This window comes from Heterocephalus glaber, unplaced genomic scaffold (genome assembly GCF_053883595.1).
Source record: "Heterocephalus glaber isolate CG9 unplaced genomic scaffold, H.glaber_assembly_v1.0 deba00001811, whole genome shotgun sequence".
Classification (NCBI taxonomy): Eukaryota; Metazoa; Chordata; class Mammalia; order Rodentia; family Bathyergidae; genus Heterocephalus; species Heterocephalus glaber.
This window is the reverse complement of record NW_028258482.1, coordinates 135437-156250: the sequence shown is the minus strand read 5'-3', so window position 1 is coordinate 156250 and position 20814 is coordinate 135437. Positions and strand designations below refer to the sequence as shown.

The following is a 20814-nucleotide window of genomic DNA, read 5'->3' as shown; positions in this document are numbered from 1 at the left end:
CCATTCTCTGTTTGCTTCAAACACACATATGCCATTGTTCTTGCATCATGCTGAAGCAGCACTAAAAATCTTCTGTGAATGTCTTTAGTTGCACTGTTGGCTGCCTTGGTGTCTTAAATTGATTCAAAACATTTATTTATCATGGCCATTTTGATTTTGGGGAAGAGCCAGAAGTTGCTTGGTATTAGATCCGGTGAATAGGTGGATGAAGACACACTGTAATATTTTTATATGTATACATAATTTCAGATTAATTACATTATGTTTTTGTGAATTGTTCTGCAATTTGTTTTCTTCTCTGTAGTGTTTCTTAGATGTTCAGGGACGGTATCTAGAGAACTACTGCTACTGCTGCCTTTTGCATGGCTACATAGAGTTCTGTAGTTAGATGTCCCATATTTTATGTAATCAGATTTGTTATTTCCAGTTTATGGTTACTACAAACAGGTTTCGTGAAGTAAGAGAGGGTGTGTGTGCATGTGTGTTTGCCTACCTTTGTGCATTTACGATGGACTCCTAGAAGTGAAATTGTTGAACTGAAAGGTGTGCTTTCTAACTTGACCATCTTAATACAGCTCTGTGAGAAAATGCTCCCTTCTTCACATTTTTAACAATGTTAAATCTATCAGATTTAATGTTTCACACATGGAGAAGGACCAGTTCTTAATTTGCATTATTCTCTTTATTAGTTAATTTTCTCTTTTTCTGTTTGCCTTAATATCCTTTTCGTAGTTTTATTCTGTGACTTGTATATTCCTATTTTTCAGTGGCTTTGTCATTTTCATATTGAGTTTAAGAAATTGTATTATTTCTCACTTGTATTTATTTAAGCTCTGCCTTTTTCCAGACAGAACTAGAGGTGGGTCTGTTTCTAATAGAGAACATTATAGCAACTGTTAGTACAGATTGTGTTAAAACTCAAGTTGAATGTGGTGGCACACACCTGTAATCCCATACTTGGGAGACTGAGGCAGAAGGATCATGAGTTCACGTCCAGCTTGAGCTATACACACCCACAAAGAAAAGAAAGAGAAAAAAGTGTATGGCTGCAATCCCAGCACACTGACAGGCTGATACAGGTGGATAGCAGGTTTGATCCCAGCCAGGGCAACTTAGCAACTTGACAAGACCCTTTCTCAAATGAAAAATAAAAGGCTGGGTGCCGTGACCTGCACAGTGTAGGGTCTGAAGCCCAGGAGAGTGGTGGGAGATGAAGAAAAGAAAAGGAGACCAAGATTACTCTTGATAGCTGGGACCAGGTGGAACCAGGTGGAACCATAGGTTGTCGGGAGCTTATAGCCGCCTGGAACACCACACACTCTTTATTTATAGTGAGAGGCAAACAGGAAGAGAAGATGGGGGAAATAGTAAGATGTGGCCTACATGGCCCCAGGCGGAACATAATGTGATTGTTTCATGAAGGGGCACGCGCAGGAAGGGAACAGAAAAGGATACACAATGTAACTGTCTCCTGGGGCTGTGCCATCCAGGGTCTACAGTATGAGTCAAACAGACTGTCTGAGTCTCTAATCTATGGAGGAAAAAGGGCCGTCTTCAGACTTGGCCTATGGCAGCTGGGGATGTGGCTCAGTGTGAAGACTCTGGGTTCAGATCTCTAGTACCACAATAAAACAAAATACAAAAACGATGATAAAAACTTCAAGATGTCTATGCTTAAGAAGTACTTTATTCTTACAGATACTAGACAGCACAATACAGGAATCTTCTCAAACTGTTGCTATTTCTCAAAATCTATTGTAAGGCTTTATTTTTTTCCCCAACCTGAAGGTATAAGGTTTCAGCATGGTATTTTTATAGATGTAGTATTTATGAAACTGCATATACATTTTTATTTACCATAATGAAGGGAAAAGTAATGTAACTACTATATATAAACTTACCACTTAGATTTTTTTTTTCCTTTTCCCCAGTATTCCCAGAGAAACATCACCTTATTTGGCTAATCTCCTGTTGGGATTGCTTCAGAGGAACCAAAAAGATAGAATGGACTTTGGTAAATAATTGTTTCAAATTTTGCACGCTTTTTAATTTTACTTTTATGTATTCTAAAAAGATGCTGTACAGATCTCAGATAAAAATTAAAATCAATTATACTTTTCTTTTTATTTTCTTTCACTTTTTTTATAAATATCGAGTGTAAACTCTAATAAACAGATTATAAAGTATAATTGTATATTGTTTTAGAAGATGCTGGGTACTGTGGGAAAATTTAAAGAAGGAAGAGAAAATTGGGTGGAAATTGAGGTAGTCAACAAAAACCTAACTGAGAAGTGGCATTTGAAATGATGGTGAGCCACATGAGTATCTGTGGGAAGAGCTTTTTGGGCAGAGTGAATAGCCAGTACAAAGGTATAGAGCTGGCAGCATGTTCAGAAGCTTGAGGAATAGCTAGAAGGCCCATTAAAAACAGGCTTTTCCTAAGGTGGGTGTGGTGGTGCACACCTGTAATCCCAGCACTTCTGAGGCTGAGGCAGGAGGATAGCTGTGAGTTTGAGGCCAGCCTGGACTATGTAGTGAGTTTGGGGCCAGCATATACTACCTAGTGAGACACTGTCTCAAAGAACCAAAAAAAAAAAAAAAAGGACAGGCTTTTCCTAAAAGTGTAAAGGGAGGTGTTGGAGGGTTTTAAGCAGAGGATGTTGTTTATGGTTTCTGTCTTGATATCCTCCCTTGAGCCTCATGCCATGCAGTCATAGGTGGAGCTTTTTCTGGAATTGATTTATCCTGCAGTGCTAGGCTCAAGGGCTCTAAGATTGAGGGTGTGAGTGCTACCCGCCCTAAGTAATCTGCATTAAAAAAGGGACAGAAAGACTCCTTTCCCTTCCCTTGTTGCTTGCTTTTGCTGTCTTCTGATGCCTTGGAGCCAGCCGATTATGGACTGAAGCTTGCACCAACTGTAAGCCAAATAAACATTTCCCCCTTTTACCTTTGGGTGTTGGGTATTTTGCCTCAGCAACGAGAGAAAAGTAAGATAGAATCTGGTAGCAGAGAAGTGGGGTCGTTGATGTGAAATTATCTGGCCTTATGGCTCAAGAGTCTTTGGAACTGGCTTGTAGGAAGGGAAAGAGTTAGGAAAGATTTGGAGATGGGGGCTGAAAAAGTAGAGCTGGAATGTCTTAGGCTGTACTGCATGGGAGATTCTGGTCAGAGCTCAGAAGACCAGAAAGCCGGTAAAGACCAGGCTCAGGAGGTTTCTGCTGGGAAGAAGGACTACATTGGCTGCTGGACTCTAGCTGATATATGTTGTGCCTTGGCAGAAAGTGTATCTGCATTTTGCTCATGTCCAGAGACTTTGCCTGAGACTGAGACTAAGACCAGTGGACTAATTAATCTGGTAGAAGAAATTTCAAGGCAATACAATGTTGAGGTGATGTCATGGTTACTGTTGGGGGCTTTTAGCCAGATTTATGTTGAGAATTAAGAGGAAAGAGGCCAGCAGAATGATTTGAAAGGAAGTTCCATCAAAGTTGCAGCCTGCAAAACAGCTGAGATTGCTGCGAAGGAATGGAATAGAAATGATGGCCAGAGGGCATCACAGGAAGCAGCTGGACTCCACCCTTTGCAGCCTCAGAGTTACTAGGGTGAGAAAGAATTTGCTTTGAGAAGAGTCCCAGATCCGGAGGCTGAGGCAGGAGGATTGCCACAAGTTTGAAGCTAGCCTGGACTACATAGTGAGTTCAAGGCCAGCCTGAGCTACATAGTGAGACCCTGTCTCAAAAAAACAAAACAAAACAAAAAAAGAGCCCCAGAGCACCATGTTCCAGAATGGTGGCAGCAGTACCATGCTCCAGAATGGCAGTGGCCTAGAGAATTTGTTCTGTTGGGTTCAGAGTGCTCAGCAATCCAAGTACTTGACCCCTACAGCCAAGAGAGAAGGAAGCCTGTCTACTGCTCCAGCTGGTGGCAGACCTTGGTATCATCCACATGGCGCTGGTTTTAGATGCAAGCAGAATGCAAGAGTTGTGGGTTCTGGAAGGTTTCCACCCAGATTTCAAAAGAAGGCCTGGGAGGCCAGGCAGTGTGCCCCTGAGAGGGCAGTGTGTAAAGCTGTGAGTGTGAGGCTGAATGTGCTGTGGAGACCAGAAGGTTGGAGAAGCCAGGAATTTGGATCGTCCAAGGAAAGCTGCAAGGAGTGAGCAAAGCCAGCCAAAGAAAAAACCCATGGGAGCTACAACCACTAGCATTAGGGGTAGAGCCGCTACTGAAGCCCTTTGGAGTTCACAACTTGCCACAGATTGCTTGGGATGCTGGAAGTGGAACTGTGGGATTTAATGTTTGCCCTGCTGGATTTTGGTCTTCCTTTGTTCCCATTCCTTGCTATCCCAAAAGCCTATCTTGTGCCATTGAATGTTGGAAGTGTTTAACTTTCTTTTCATTTGTAAAAGGGCTTGCAGCTAAGTTTGCCTTAAATCCCCCCCACCCCTCTGTCAAACTCAGGATCTTGTGTTTGCAAGGCAAGCGTGGTGCCACTGAGTGTAATCCCCAGCCCTGCCTTAAATTTCATAGGAGACTTTAGACTTGGACTTTTCAGCAATGCTGAAACTGTTAGGACTTTGGGAATTCTTAGAGATTGACTAAAAGCTTTTTTGCATAAAGGGATATGCATGAGACTTTGAGGGGCTGGGGGCAGAATGTTATGGTTTGTGTCTTGATGTCCCCCCAAAGCCTCATGCAGTCATAGGTGGAGCTTTTTCTGGAGTTGATTGTGGTGCAATGCTAGGCTCAAGGGCACTAGGATTGAGGGTGTGAGTGCTACCCGCCCTAGTATTTGCATAAGATAAAAGGGGCCACTATTGAGGGCCCCTCCCCTCCCCTTGTTGCTTTTGCTGTCTTCCACTGATGAACTGCTGCCCCTCTCCCACCCTACATTGGAGTCAGCCAATTACACTGAAACCTCTACAAACTGTAAGCCAAATAAACCTTCCCCCTTTTTAACTTTGGGTGTCAGATATTTTGTCTTAGCAAGAGAGAAAAATAAGACAGAGGGAAACTGATCTAATATTTTTTAAGGATCAGGCTGGTTGCTTCTTGAGGATAGACTGTGTGTGAGGGAAAGTCAGAAGCTGGGAAACCGATCAGGAGAGTATTGATTACCCAAGTGAGAGAAGAATGTAGTTTAGGTGGCTCTAATAGCCATGGAGATTATAAGAAGTAGTTGAATTATGGATCTTTTACAGAAATTAAGGGAAGAAAGAAGAAAAAAGTCTGTAGTTTTAAGCTACTTGTGGTACTCTTCTTTTCTTCATGTGGATTCATGTCACTGATGTCTTTTTTTCTTTTTGGCTCTAATGTAGTTCCATTCCTTCCTGCATCTTTTGTGCTATCATTGGTAACTATCAGCCAGTCATTGTTTAAAGAGTGCATTCTCATTTTTCATTACAGAATCATTTTTTAGCCATCCTTTTCTCGAGCAAGTTCCAGTAAAGAAATGTGAGTATACATTTTTGTATTTTTACTTAATGAGTGGATGCAAGCTAAAGGAAACATTAGTATTTTGTATTACAAGATGATTATTTTTTGAGGCATTGTACTGAGGACTGAACCCAGGGCCTCACATGTGTTAGGCAAGTGCTCTACCACTGAGCTATATCTCCATCCCTTTTTAATTTTGGGACAGAGTTTTGTAAAATTGCCCAGGCTGGCCTTGAATTTGTGACCCTTCTGCTTCAGCTTCTTGAGTAGCTAGGATTATAGGTATGTTCCACAACTCCCAGCACAAAATAATTTTTTACTGTGCTTCTCAAGATTTCGTTGGGCCGGGGATTTGGCTCAGTAGTTTCGCCGCCTGCCACACAAGTGCAAGGACCCGAGTTCGATCCCCGGTACCAAAAAAAAAAAATAGATTTTGTTGAGCTTTTCCTAGATAGCAATAATTATGTTTAGTAGTTTTTTCTTCCATATTCAAGTTGGAATGGTTTAGTAAGTACTGTATTTTTAATTTCATCCATAGAAGGTATAGTAAGTAGGTGAATGTAAATTTTTGTAACACAGAGATGTAGTAGTTTGACAGGATGTTTTATTAGGTCTTGTTATGCACTACAGTGTGGTGCAGCTTTTTGTGTTTCTTCCCTAGCTTGCCCAGTCCCGGTGCCCACATATGCTGGCTCTGTTCCTGGAAGCTCCTCTGGCAGCTCTCCACCTTGTCGTTTTGCCTCTCCACCAGTAAGTTTTGGTTTTATTAAAAGTAATTTCAGAATTAGTACTGTTTTATCCAGGGGTGGGTAGCTTGCCACACTATATCACACCATGCCACTGCTCTCACCAGTTTTAAACCTGGTGCCAGTAAAGAACTTTAAAAAAGACAAAGTTCAGTATAACAAAAGGTGGTTTATTTGGGGAAAAAAGATGGAAAAGAAAGAGGACAGACAGCTACTGTAAAGTGGTAGGGGGTTTCAGAACTGAAAGCCCACAAGCTCTTATCCCTGGGTCCTTTTATTGGGGTCTAATGTCTTTCCATCCCCCAGGTGGGTACTTGTTGATATCTGAGCTGACCTAACCCAGGCTTGTCTGCCTACATTCCTTCTGTTCCTTTGGTTTCTTCCTTTCTCTTTGTAATGAATAAGTGGGAGGGCCTATACGGAAGGCAGCTTACTTAATGATTAAGTAAAGGGGACATGGGAATTTGTGTGTCTGGTCCAATACTATATTTATGTTAAAATGAGGATATATATACATGTGTATTTGCATAGGGATGTGTGTTACATTAAACAGGAGTACTTAGGAATCTCTTATCTCTCTTGCATTTTTGTCAGGTGGGTGAGGGGAGCTGGCTTTCTTGGTCTTTATGTTTCTGGCTTCCTCAGTGTTAATAAGTGTGTGTTGCCTGACACCTCTTTCAAAAGTCCAGCCTCTCTCTCTTTTTTTTTTTCCTGGTACTGGGGATTGAATTTAGGACCTCATGCTTGCCATGCAGGCATTGTGCCACTAAGCTAAATAAATCCCAGGCCCTTCCTTTGTCATATTAATTGCCCTAACTGCAGAGTCTTATCTATGAAGACATAAACTGCTTTTAGTTTCAGAGGCAGAAACTGCTTTTAAGAAGGTTTTCCCATTGATCTTAATAAAGCTTAATGAGATCTTATTTTATCCTTTTTCTGCCTGTTGATAAGGGGAAATAAGTGTAACTCCCAAACTGGTAGATGTTATCTAGATAGGCTGAGTTCCTGTTCCTCCAAATCAAAGAATGAATTTTAAGGAACAGTGGAGGTTAAGAGTAGGAAAACTATTGAGAGAGGTAGCTCTTGAGAGATAGGAGGGGACTCGAAAGTGGGTTGGCAGCAAGCCCACTTGTCAGAGGAAGTTTTATAAAGTAAAATCACCATGTGGGTAAAACGTGGGTTGAAACTATGATCAATCAATAAGATTACAAGTATAGCTACTTAGGTAATATTGATCCAGTGGGGAAGCAGGTCATGTAGCAAGAGTACATGGAAAAAACAAAGACTTTCTTTAGGAGGGGATGGATTAGGGGGTCTTGGTCACCCATGGGGGGGGGTGACTGATGTCTATCTAGGCTTTATTGGACCAGGTGATACCAATTATAGTACATTGCTTATCCCTTGGGGAAGCATGTAGGCCTGGTACTTCCATCTTTATCTTGAGGAGGCCTGGCCTTTAACAGATGTGCCTCTAGCCATAGTTGTAGTATGTTTTCATCCTCTGAACTGACTACCTTGAAGGCTTATCCCTGTCTGACTGCCTATGATATTTTTACCTTAACTTTGCTATCCATAGTACTATGACCCCCTGTCCCTACAGTACCATTGCATCTGTTCACAAATAGAGCTAGCTATAGTGTGGATGTTCTTTTTATGTATAGTGTTTACTAATGCAACTGAAGTTTAGGAAAAAGATCATTAGAGTTGGGTCAAATTGACCCACGTTTGGACCTCTTCTCTTACCCAGCCGTGTAGCTTCAACAAAAAATGTCACCTCTCTGGGCCATTTTCCTTAGAACAGTGTGTACAATATATCACCTTTTTGTGGGTTTTTGGTGATGATACCTGCAGACAGTATCTATTACAAGTGGGTAGGCAATAAATATTTTACCTAGATTTTGTAAATGTCAGGATTAGCACTTCCAGTGGTACAGTGACCTTGGGACCAGGTTTTTTGCGCTTAGATTTCCTTAATTGTGATTACTGGCCCTGTTTCTTCTCCTGAAGTTCTTTTTTTTTTTTTTGGTACCAGGGATCGAACTCAGGTCCTTGCACTTGCACAGCAGGCGGCGAAACCACCGAGCTGAATCCCCAGCCCCTCTCCTGGAGTTCTTAAGGCATTTCCTTAATGGCCAATTTAAATGTTTCTTTCTTATCCTGAGGATTTCTTGTTTTTGGTACGGGGGATTGAACTTGGGACCTTGCCGAACCACAGAGCTAAATCCCTGGCCCTATCCTGAGGATTTCTGATTATTGTAGATTGCTCCTTCCCCCAAATCTCTATTGCAGTCTTGTGGCCTTGAGACTTTTCTACAGCTGAAGGCCCCAGGGCTGTTATGTCATCTATTGTATTTTCTAGATTAGCCAGGCAGACTTGAATTTCTGGAATTTTGCTGGTAGGTAGGTGAAGGAGCCATATATGGAGGAAATTGTATATTGCTAAATATTTAACTCATATATTTAATTGTATATTTAACTGATGTTGTACATCAGTTGAGATAACTCACATTTAAGAGCACTGGGCATGGGAACACTTATATCTCCTACTGACTATATTAACTGGGATGAGTGCCGTAATATCTCAGCCTGTTCTTGTATGTGAAGCGAATGTTATTTACCTTCGTAGGGTTCTTTTTTTTTTTTGGTACCGGGAATTGAACTCGGGTCCTTGCGCTTGTGCAGCAGGTGGCCAAACCACTCAACTAAATCCCCAGCCCCTTCTTACTGTTCTTTAAGGATAAAGGACCCTTACTACAGTGTCTGACCGTGCTAAATATTCAGGCAGTGGTAACTGTTAATTACTAGGGAAACTAATAGCCCATGGAGAAGCCTTAAAGCTGGCAAAAGCCCTTTTTGTACAACCCTACAAACCCAAAACAAATAGAAAAAGCAGATATTTTAGTAAGACATATGCTACATTCTTGTGTATTTGAGAAATTAAGAAGGGAAAAAAAACTTTGTATAATTTCCTGTGTCATTCTGCAGTATTTGTGAAACAAAACAAAAACAACCACACTGGGTTTGGAGCTTGTTGGGAAGAAATGTAGAATAAGTATATGACATGTGTAGGATATAGATATTACTTGGAGCCAGGCAGACTGGCCTCACTCCTGGCCCTTCTGCTTGCTCACTTACAACTTTGAGTAGGTCAGTTAGAAAGCTGAGCCAGGATGTTCTCATCTGGAACTAAACCTGGTTGATCTTTGCTGTCAGGTTTGTAGTGGTAATATGGGGAAAGGGCCTACCCATACTAAATAAATTTTAGCTATTACCATGAAATATATACTTGATATAGTGTGATGAATAATACTAAAGGGAAAGTGTATAGTAGAGAAACAACTGGCAAGAATTTCCTTGTGGGTGAGCAAGAATAAAGGAATTTGTTGTGTTAGAGTGTCTGAGGGATGAGAATAAGAGGCCAGTACTGAGTGATATTGAACTGGAAATGGGCTTTGACTGGTGACTGTTGGGGTTTTGTTGAATAGGGGAGGCTTGCAAGGTGAGAACAAAATAGAAGCTAGCTAGACATTGGGGGAGAGAGCAAATGTGAGTACCAGCAGGAGTAGGGGTCTGGAGGGAGACAGTTGGCATGGTTAAATGCTAAAAACTTTTGTGGGAAAACTTTTTTAGGAGGCCTTTATTAAAAGTTATTACTTGAAGTGAAAATAAAAAGAAAAGCAGGGCAACAAAGAAAGCAGTAATGTTTATAATTTCTAGTTAATGAGATTAGAAAATAGGATGGTTTGATAGACCTTATACTTAATATAAGGTATTATACTTAATTTACTAAAGCCAGGAGGATTTCATCAACCATCTTCTTTCCAAGATTAGCATAGACTCTGGGCCTGGGATTTAGCTCAGTGGTTCCGGTGCCTGCCTCGCAAGCGCAAGGTCACAAGTTTGATCCCCGGTAACCCCCCGCCCCGCCCAAAAAAAGATTAGCATAGACTCATGGAGGGTTGATACAGTCTTTTTTTGTGCTAAAAAGCAATAATTTAAGTGTCTACTTTTTTAAAATTTTCATAATCCTTTATCCATCTATTTTCACTTTTTTTTGTTCTTTCCTTTCTCTTTTTCTCCTCCTTTGTTTCCCTCCCATTTGAACATTTTCTTCCCATTTCCCAATATCTAGTATACATTTTAGACCTTATTTCCACTTTCGGTTTCTCACATCAGAGAAACAATGCAGTATTTAAACATGTGTGTCCGATTTATTTCACTTAAGAGTATGGTCTCAGGCTGCATCCATTTAGCTATGAATGTCTGAAGCTCATCCTTCTTTATGGCAGCGTAGTACTCCATTGTATAAAAAAACCCACATCCTCTTCATCCATTTGTCAGTTGATGGGCATTTGGGCTGTTTCCAAGATTTAGCTATTACAAACTGTGCCACTGTAAACATGAGTGTGCATATATTGCTGTGGTATGATGCTTTCAGTTCTTTCGGGAAGATACCAAGAAGGGGAATAGCTGGGTCAAATGGAACCTACTAGTTTTAGTTTTAGTTTTTGTGAAATCTCCACACTGATTTCCACAGTGGTTGCACCAGTCTACACTCCCACCAGCAGTGGAAAAGGGTTCCTTTTTCCCCACAGCCCCTCCAGTATTTGTTATTGGTTGATTTCTTGATAGTAGCCTTTCTTTCTGGAGTGAGATAGAATCTTAGGGTTGTTTTTATTTACATTTCACAAATGACTCGTGATGCTAAACAATTTTTTCATTATTTGATGTTTCTAATTCTTCATCTGAGAAGTGTCTTTTCATTTCAGATGCCCATTTTTGGATTGGGTTTTTAAATTTAGGGGCTCAGATTTTTTTCGAGTTCCTTTTATATTCTAGGTCCTTTATCTGATGAATAGCTGGTAAAAATTTTTTCCCAAGCTGTGAGTTATCTCTTCACTCTGATGGTTTCTTTTGCTGTGCAAAAGCTTTTTAATAAGATGTGGTCCCAATTATTGATTTTTTTCTAGTATTTCCTGTGTAGTCTAGGTTTTTTTCATGAAGTCTTTGCCTACTCCCATGTCCTCATGGATACACACAGTCTCGTAATGTAACATACTCTTTTATTTTTATTTTTATATTTTTTTGGAGGCAGAGTCTCTCTTTGTAGTTCAGGCTGGCCTTGGGCTCACTATTTACGTCCTTGAACTCATGGTGATCCTCCTGCCTCAGCCCCTTGAGTGCCGGGATTATAGGTGTGCTCTTTTCTAATAATGTCATACCCACAACAGCAACAACAAAAACCCAAATAGCTCTTTTAGTTATGATACTAGCTACAGATTAAATGCTATTTAAATGATAACTCTTGAGTATCTATTGATCTCATAACATTTATGGAATGCCTACTTGAGGTGAAATTCTGATTTATGCTAATAATTGGGATTGTTACCTAGCAGGGCTGGGTCAGGCCTGAATCTGGGCCAGCTCTCTGGATTTCTTAGTTCAAGGCATGAGAAAAGCCCATGAAAATGAAAAAAATGAGTTTATTTATAGTTTGCCCAATTTGAGAGGGCAGTTAGTGTGCTCTATAAATAACAAAAGTACAGAAGCATTCTAATTTATAAAAGGGGCAGAACAAAAGCAAGGAAATATCCATATATAAATTTAGCCAAGCTTTGGCCCAGAGGGCTAGAAATATTGAATCCTCCTTGACATCAGGCCCAGTCCTAGGGCCTGGTGGGGGTTGGTGGGGGTTGGCAGTTTACTTTTTCAGCATGAGGAAGGTTGGCAAAACAGTCTCTTTAAAAAAAAAAAGCAGTTTAAAAGGTTACCCTCTTGATTACAGAGTGACCAAGTCCCTGAAATTAAGAGACTTTTAATTGTATAGAAAATAGGTAGGGTTCCTCAATCACTGTTATAAGGTTATAATATACATATATATATTGCCTGTGGGAACATGGATAAAGGACATCAAAATCAGACAGGAAGGCCATTCAAGAAGGGATTGGTTGAACAGTTTCAAAAAAAGTTAGCAAGGGCTGAGGATTTAGCTCAGTGGTTTCACCGTCTGCTATGCAAGTGTAAGGACCCGAGTTCGATCCCCGGTACCGAAGAAAAAAGTTAGCAAGATGAATTAGTTTAAAACATAAAAAAAGGTATTGTAGGCTAAGGAATTCTCTAGTTCCCCATGGACACTTACATTTAAATTTTTAGAGTTAAGTGAGATTTAAAATAGTCAAATGAGCCACATATCAAGTGCTCAGGAGCCATAGATAGCTAGTGGCTGCCATTTTGGACAGCTAAGATGCAGAGTTTCCCCATCATTACACAAAGGACAAGGGTTTTCCCAGTAGTTCAGTCTGGGTGTAGAGGCATTGGTGATATGGTGAGGGGAAAATAAAGCAGAAAGGTAGACAGAGGCTGCATCTTGACAGGAGTTATATGCGAAGGTGCTTTAAAGTATCCCTAAAGCGGTGGTGAACCATTTAAATGATTTTTAAGTGTAGGAATGATAAGATCCACAGTGCATTTTTAGGGTGGAAAACTAGATTGGAGAGAGGTACAGAGTAGAGAGTTCTCTCTACTAGAGAAATGAGAATAACCTGAGACTATTACATTGCTTATCATCATCATCATCATTTTGAGAACAAGCCTAAACTAAGAAAGCAGTAGGAAAAGAAGTGGGGGTGGGTGCAGGTAAAAAGGTAAAGAATTTGCAGATCCTAAAGCTTGTTTGAACTTGGGAGAGTAGCAGTGAGACCTTGTTGGTGACTAACTGGAGGGCTGAAGGCAGAAAATGAATTATGGTGGATTAAAGAATATATAAGTGAAGAATTTGAGTCAGTGAAGCTAGATAATTTCAAGAAACATTGTTAAGTGAAGAAAAGGACAGAGGTATAACTTGGGTACTGCCAAAAAAAAAAAAAGTGGTGGAATCAGAGAGTAGTAGAGATTTGAAATGTGGAAAAATTAAGCACGTTTATGTGAAGAATGGGGAAAAAAATAGAATAAGGGGAGAGAGTGAAAATGTCAGGAGCTGCTCCGTGTTGGTGGGAAGGTAGGGGTAAATAGAATGCAGAGCCCAGGTAGAGAGATTAGTTTTGAGTGGAAGAAGAGAAACATGTCTTTTAGGAACATGTGGAAAGAGGACCCAGGGTGGTTGTTGATACAGATGCTTTTATCAATAGCAGGAGAAATTGAGAAAGTTCCTGCCTAAATCGTAGGGAAGAAATTGTGGAGTCAAATACTTGGAATCATATCTCAACTTCACTTTACCTTTTAGATATGTGAACTTGGACAAATTACCTAGTCATCTGAGCTTTTGTTTGTTTAAATGTGAAATGAAATTTAGAATAAAGCTGGAGTTAGATGACACATGGAAAGCTCTGAACAATGCCTGGCCTATGGTTGATGCTTAGTAATGTTGGTCCCTCTCTTTTCTCTTCCCCTTCATGTACAACGTCTTCAGGTGATATGGAGATTTTATGTGTATATATATATATGTATATATATATATATATATGTGTCTCATATACAAAGGTACTTTGAGACTGATTTCATTGCACAGTGATATTCAGAGGAGCAACAGGACTGAATTGGGTATTTAAGGTGTGGATTTAAAAAGCATGATGTAGCGTTTTTCCTATTTTGAAGTAGAAGCAAAGATTAACCAGTGTCACAGACATTATGAAGAACTTAGAGAAGAAGTTAAAAAGTTAATTGTTGGGGGCTGGGGATTTAGCTCAGTGGTTTCGCTGCATGCTGTGCAAGCGCAAGGACCCGAGTTCGATCCCTGGTACCAAAAAAAGAGTTAATTTTTGGGCCGGGGATTTAGCTCAGTGGTTCTGCCACCTGCCTGGCAAGCACAAGGTCCCAAGTTTGATCCCCGGTACAAAAGTTCATTGTTTTAGAAAAACATTCTTTAATGAGAACATTGAATTATCACTAGAGTCCATGAACTAGCCAAATACCTAAAAATACATAGGTAGTTGTGCCTAAGTTTTTGTTTAAATGCTTTTATTTATATGCTTCCATTCTTGTCCTGTCTTCCACAAAAAAATCACCTCCTCCCCCTAATAAAACAAAAAAATTTAAACACGCCCATAAGATTTTCTAGATCTTTCTGGAGTATAAATAAATTTCTAGTCTAACATAGTTATCCCTTTTGTGTGTGTGTGTGTGTGTGTGTGTGTGTGTGTGTCCTTCTCAGTATGGGGAATCGAACTCAGGCCCTTGTGCTTGCCAGGCAGGTGTGGCACCACGGAACTAAATCCCCAGCCCTAGTTATCCTTATTGATTATTGTAGTCTTTTATATAACATGATCTGTTGCTTTCCTGTTTTGTAATGGCCTCTTTCTTGTAGATTCAGAACTTTTTTTTGTGCAGGATGTAATTAAAGTCCCTAGGCATTACATTTTATTATTAGGTCAGTTTTAATTTTATGTTGTTAATTTTAGTCCCTTTCAGATATGCAGCATATTCAGGAAGAAAACTTATCCTCCCCACCATTGGGTCCTCCCAACTATCTGCAAGTGTCCAAAGATTCTGCCAGTACTAGTAGCAAGAACTCTTCTTGTGACACGGATGACTTTGTTTTGGTTCCACATAACATCTCGTCAGATCATTCATGTGAGAATCTTTTCTACTTATACACATTATATTTCTTAATTTACTAGATTAACATTTTTTAAACCTTCTTATCACACTTTCTTGTGTAGAGTGCCTTTTCAAATGGGTATTTTATTTACTTGTTTGTATTGGAATCGTATACCTACCTTTCTAAAATCTACTCAGTTATCTTCTATATAAAGGTAATTTTGGATTGTGAAGGTACATGAAAACTTTGTAAGAAATTACCTCAAGTTCTGTTTGTATCCAACGGAAAGAAATAGAGAAGCCATCAGAATGAGTGAAATTACTTTAAGGAAAGGAATTAAAGGAAGAACTCATTTAGGGAAAACAAAACAAAACAAAAAACCTAAAAGTCAGGAGTCTTAAAAACAGTCTAGGTATTTTTTAGGAAATATATTCAGGAAAAAATTTAAGAACTTCAAAAATATTTAGGAAAGATTTTTATAAAGGAATTAGGACCCAGGTTAGCTAAATATAGTTGTTGTTCTTTGGAATAGTAAAAGACCAGAAAATGTACAGAAGATGTTAGATAGAATTGTTAACAAAAAAGAAACTGATATGGACATGAAAGAACAGAATCAGAGGAGCTGGAGATTTGGTTATGTTAGTAATTGAGCAATGTCAAGTACTTTGTGCAGAAGTTTACATGAAGAGGTCTGTTTAGTTGTTTGTCAGATACTTATTTAATAAAATGCTTCTGCTGGGTGACTTGCATGTTGAGGAGGCCATAATCCCCAGACTGAACAATTTAAGGAAAACGTGGACAACATATGTACAATTTATAATCAGTGCTGTGAGAACTAAGATCATCTAACTTAAAAATCATCCAGTACAGTGGTTGGTTTTATTAACAAAAATTAAAAATTTAAAAATCATGAAATATTTCAGACAGAAAATTTAATACTTGATCACACACTTAAGTCACCTCTGTGCTGTGTTGCTTTTATATGTCAACATTTTGCCATATTTGTTTTAAATGTCTTTTCTAAGGGTAACAAATACTATAGCTACATACAATGTTGTTTTCCTTTTTCTACTCTTCCCAGATGTATATTCTTCCTCTGGATATTTTCCTTGAGCATGTACTTGTACCCATATACAATATATAGTATATTTGTCTTTCCACGGTTGTAAGTAAATGGTATGTAGAATGATTGCTTCTTTTTTTTTTGGTACCAGGGATCAAACTCAGGTCCTTGTGCTTGCACAGCAGGTGGCAAAACCGCTGAGCTAAATCCCCAGCCCTAGAATGATTACTTCTATACTTTGCTTTTTCTTGTTTTTTGTTGTGTATCTGGATGCATATCTAGTTATGTGTCTATGTCTAATAATAACTTTAATAACTGAATTTTGTAGTATAACCAAAGCCCATCTGCCTAGTTTCCTACTGATTTATACTAGATTATTTCTGCCTTTTCACTATATAAGAAGTATTGAAATGTCCTTGTGTACATGTGCTACAATTTCTTCTAAGTGGATAGAAGGTAGTAAGATAGATACAACTCAACTCTATAAAATATTAGTATAGGGCCAAGGATTTAGCTCAGTGGTTCCAGCACCTGCCTCGCAAGCACAAGGACCTGAGTTCAATCCCCGGTACCAAAAAAAATGTATATAGTGGTATAATCAAGTTGTAGCACTTGTAGCTATTCCAGTGTTATAATGGTATTTTTTAAATATTTCTTTGTGAAGATTTTATTTTTTTCATATTTAGCTTTGCCTGGAATTCATTTTGTAGACACAGTAAAGTATAGGGATCTGACAATTAACCCAGCTTCATTGAATGTTCTGTCTTTTCTCTACTAATGTAATGCCAGATTTGTCATGTCAGGTTGAAATATAGGATTGGATTTCTTTTAAGATTTTATTTTATTCTACTGGTATATTTGTTTATATTGTTTTATAATTTTATATTTGTATCTCAATATGTATGTGTCATCAGGAAGGGGGAGGAGGCACAGAGAGCATTGTAGTATTCTTCACAATCACCCTGGCCAATCACCTTCACAATCACAATCACCCTGGTCCTTTCCATCCCTTACTCTCCCCTATAGTTTAATTTCAGCTTGACAGATCATATAAAAACCATTTTGGGATTTTGATTTGAATTGCACTGATTCTCAGTAGACTTGCTTAGGGACAATTAGGATCTTTATAATATTAAATCATCTCATCAAGATATTTGTAGCTCTAGTGTTTTAGGTTTCTTTAATGTGTTCTGATAAATATTTGTGCTTTTGTACATTAAAAGTGTTCATATCTTTGGTTTTACTCTTGTCACTTACTGTTTTAGTCATTTTCTGTTGCTTGGACAGAATACCTAATACCTGCAACTTAAAGGAAAGGTTTATTTGGGTCACTTTCCATTGGGTTCAGTCCAGTATAGGCTGGGCCCAAGGTAGAAACTGCATGTGGAAAGGGCTTGGTGGAAGACAACTGTTCTTCCTATGGCAGCCAGGAAGCAGAAAGAGGGGGTGGGGTGGGCACAAGAATACATACACCTTTCTAGGTCAAGCCCCTCAGAGACCTGTCTTCCACTAGGCCAAAGTTCCTAAGAGCACATTTAACTGCTGAACTCATCAATGGATGAATCCACTGAGGAGTATAGCTCTGCCGTGGTCCAGTCTTTCAAACTCATGAGACTGTTCAGGGACGTTTTAAATCTAAACCATAACATCCCCCTCACCCCAAAAGGCTCATCACCATCTCATTATGCAAAATACATTTAGTTCATCTCTTCAGAGTTGCCAGAGTTATAATAGTTCCAGCATTGTTGAAAAATCCAATTCCAGTCTCTTCTGAGGTTGAAGATAAACTTTTAGCTCTGGAGCCATGTAAAAATAAAAAAAGTTAAATATTTTCAACATACAGTGGCCCAAAGTAAAAATTCCCATTGCAACAGGGAAGAATGTTGGGGTGGTTAGAAAGAAATTGGATCAAACAAGACTGAAACCCTGTAGGGCAAACTTTATATTTTGTAACTTCATGTCCAGCACTCAGGGCAGGTTGTGGTAATGTGATCTCTGTATGGTCTGTCTCTTGTGCTGACTTCACTCAATGCCTGCAGCTTTCCTCAGTAGATGTCTGTTTCTGGTATCTGTAACTTCCTGGGGTTTCCACTACACCTTTGGCTTTACTCTTACAGTTTCACACACTGCTTTCTCATGGGTACACTGCCTGGCATGCCAGGCCTTCTGAAATCTGGGTGGAAATCTCCCTCTTGTGTTTTACATTCCTGTAAAACCAGCACCACATAGATGACACCAGGGCCTGCTACCAGTTTGAGCAGTTGGATCACGGTTGTAGAGGCCCCTTGAGTTTCTGGATGGTTGAACACAGTGAACTGAATCCTAGAGAACCAATTTCCTAGGGAGCTCTTCCCTCAGGGACCCCATCTTCCCAAGTGAAGGTACCTATATGATCCAACCGCCTTTCAAACACATGAGATTTTGGGGGCTCATTTTAAATTTAAACTGTAATATTTGTTTTTTGTTTGTTGTCCTAATATAAACTTTTCAGAATTGTTTCTATCATGGTCATTGTCAGGAATCAGTTCTCATTCCTCATCTTGATGTTGATTGCATCCTTTTCCTCCTTTTTTTTTTTTTTTTGTTTTTTTTGTTTTAATTTGAGACTAGACTTCACTAAGTCCAGGCTGTTCTCGCACTTGTGATCTTCCTGCCTCATCCTCCCAATAGCTGGGATTATAGGTGTGCATTATCACACCCTGCCAGATCTTTTTTTCCCTAATTATTAAAACTTCTTTATTGTGAAACGTATCATTACATGTTAGATATTTAAAACATCTGTACAGTTGGTTTTTGGGATTTTTTTTTTTTTTAAATTTTTGAGTCAGGGTCTCACTATATAGTCCAGGCTGGCCTTGAACTCACTACGTCACCCAAGTTGGCCTTGAACTTGTGGCAATCCTCTTGCCTCAGTCTCCCAAGTGCTGGGATCACAGGTTTGGGCCATCTCACCTAGCCTAGCTCTACAGTTTAAAAGTAAAACATAAATTCCTGAGTATCCTCCTGATGCTATCTTTCTTCATTTTCCATCTTTTTGTCTTATTGCTTGGCATTTAGGGCTATTTTCTTAATGTTTTCTTTTAACCCTTGTCAAAGGACGAAATTAGAAAAAGTTTAGTTTAAAAATCTTTTTTTTTTTTTGGTACCAGGGGTCGAACTTGGGACCTTGCGCTTGCAAGACAGGTGGTGGAACCACTGAGCTAAATCCCTGGCCCTAGTTTAAAAATCTTAATTGGCCTTATTTCCCTTTATAGGATCAGGCAACACATTGTTCCAAAAAAGAGTAAATTTTCCCATGAACTGAGCATTGGAGGTTGGTTTTATAGACAGAAAAGGTATGAGAAAGCAGAAACAAAAGGCAAACTCTAATTGTCTATTTTAGAATTACTTTCCTTGTAAGGCTTTGTCAGGAAAGACACCAGTGGAAAAATAACTGATTAGTTAACATCAGCTCATTTTAGGTTACTTTTTTGTGTAAGGATTAAGACAGAGGGGACTACATTATCATGTTAGTTGAAACTAGGCTGTTTAGGAGAGTTGGCTGGTATCTCTCTAATCTTGATTTCTTAAGAGGTCAGATGAATAGCTTACTTTCAGGTTGGTGATGTGGGATTTTAGTGTGAGATGCTATTTCGATTTTTAGTCTGGTCTCTTGGTTGGGGCCTAGTGCTGAACTTAGTCCAAAACAATGGCTTCCTGTAATTTTTATTTAATACTTTCCTATTGGGGTTTAATTTGTGCTGTCATGCTTGTAATTTTCAGAAGTTCTTTTTCCTCCTGAGATTGTTATTTCAGGGTGCAATATTCTGCTTTGTTGTATACTCAATTAAGAATGGAGAATTCCAAAATTCTTTGAAAGCTCTGTATGAAAGTGTGTTTTATTGACGATGTTTATACTGGGTGATAATGCTGAGGCATTTGCTTGGACTATTTCCTTTTTGGAGCACTAGTCAGGTCCCTTAAAGAAGAGAATCTCATACTAGTTAGGGGTACCAGATGGAGTAAGATATTTGAAGGTCTCAGTCATTGTAAAGTCAATTAATAACTTTCCTTTACCAACCTGTAATTCTTCCTGGTATTCTACAGTCCAGCGATCCAGTTTGACTCTTTCTCAAATGTAAACATTCATCTTTGACTGTAGTAGAAGATGGGCATTGCCTGTCTGCACAGAGTTAAGAGAAAGAGTATAAAATTCTGCTTTTAAAAAAATTCTTTTTTGGAGGGAGGTGGGTACCGGGGATCAAACTCAGGACCTTGCCCTTGTGAGACAGGCTGGGGGTGTGGGGGGGGAACCACTGCACTAAATCCCTGGCCCAAAAATTCTATATTTTTAAGAATAAAATTTTACAGTATATATTTAAGGCATACAACATGATGTTGTAAGTGTGTGTAGTAAAATTGTTACTGTAATAAAACAAATTGATATATACTATACATCCTCTCACAATCCCTCCCCACATGACTGAGTACACTATTGTTTCTATATTCTAACTGCTTCTAAAAAGATTTTCATATAATCCTGTTTTTAGTTCTGCTTTTAAAGCCGCTTTGAAAGGTATCTGGTACTGCTAAGTAAAGCTTTATGTGGAGTTCTACAATGTAAATTGGTTTACTTCTTGACTAAGGATTCTGTTCTTGAATCAGCTAGTCAAATCAATTTTCTGGCTTCCAGATTTTTGTGAGGGTGGATCTTTTTGTCCTTTATTACCTGCATGAGTTTAGGCTCTTTTCTGTCCTTTACTGTTTCCCTATAGTTTCAAAAATAGGAATATATTATCAAAGTAGACAGATATTACTTAAAATTATGACAAGCCATTCAAAAATCTTCCTTTGGATCTTTTGTCCTTAGGGTAACCATTAGGGATATGCACGTTAATGCATTTTAAAGTCACATGAAAGAATTGCCATCTTGTGAATAAGATAGGGTTAGGTTCCTTTGCTTCATTTTCCTTTTGATTTCTAGAAGTTTTTTTCTTTTGATATAATTTTGTTTTATAGGTATGTGCGGTTCCAACTCAGTTATACAAAAATCAAAG

General features: G+C 39.0%; 1 protein-coding gene across 1 annotated transcript in view; it reads left to right on the top strand.

Annotated features, from left to right (window-relative positions):
* Positions 1-20814, top strand: part of LOC101712848 (serine/threonine-protein kinase ULK2) — a 98022-nt gene that overhangs the window by 20488 nt on the left and 56720 nt on the right. Inside the window, exons 10-13 of the mRNA XM_087203834.1 lie at positions 1932-2014; positions 5404-5451; positions 6095-6183; positions 14576-14747. Of these exons, the coding sequence (XP_087059960.1) occupies positions 1932-2014; positions 5404-5451; positions 6095-6183; positions 14576-14747 (392 nt within the window). The remainder of the gene's footprint in view (positions 1-1931; positions 2015-5403; positions 5452-6094; positions 6184-14575; positions 14748-20814) is intronic.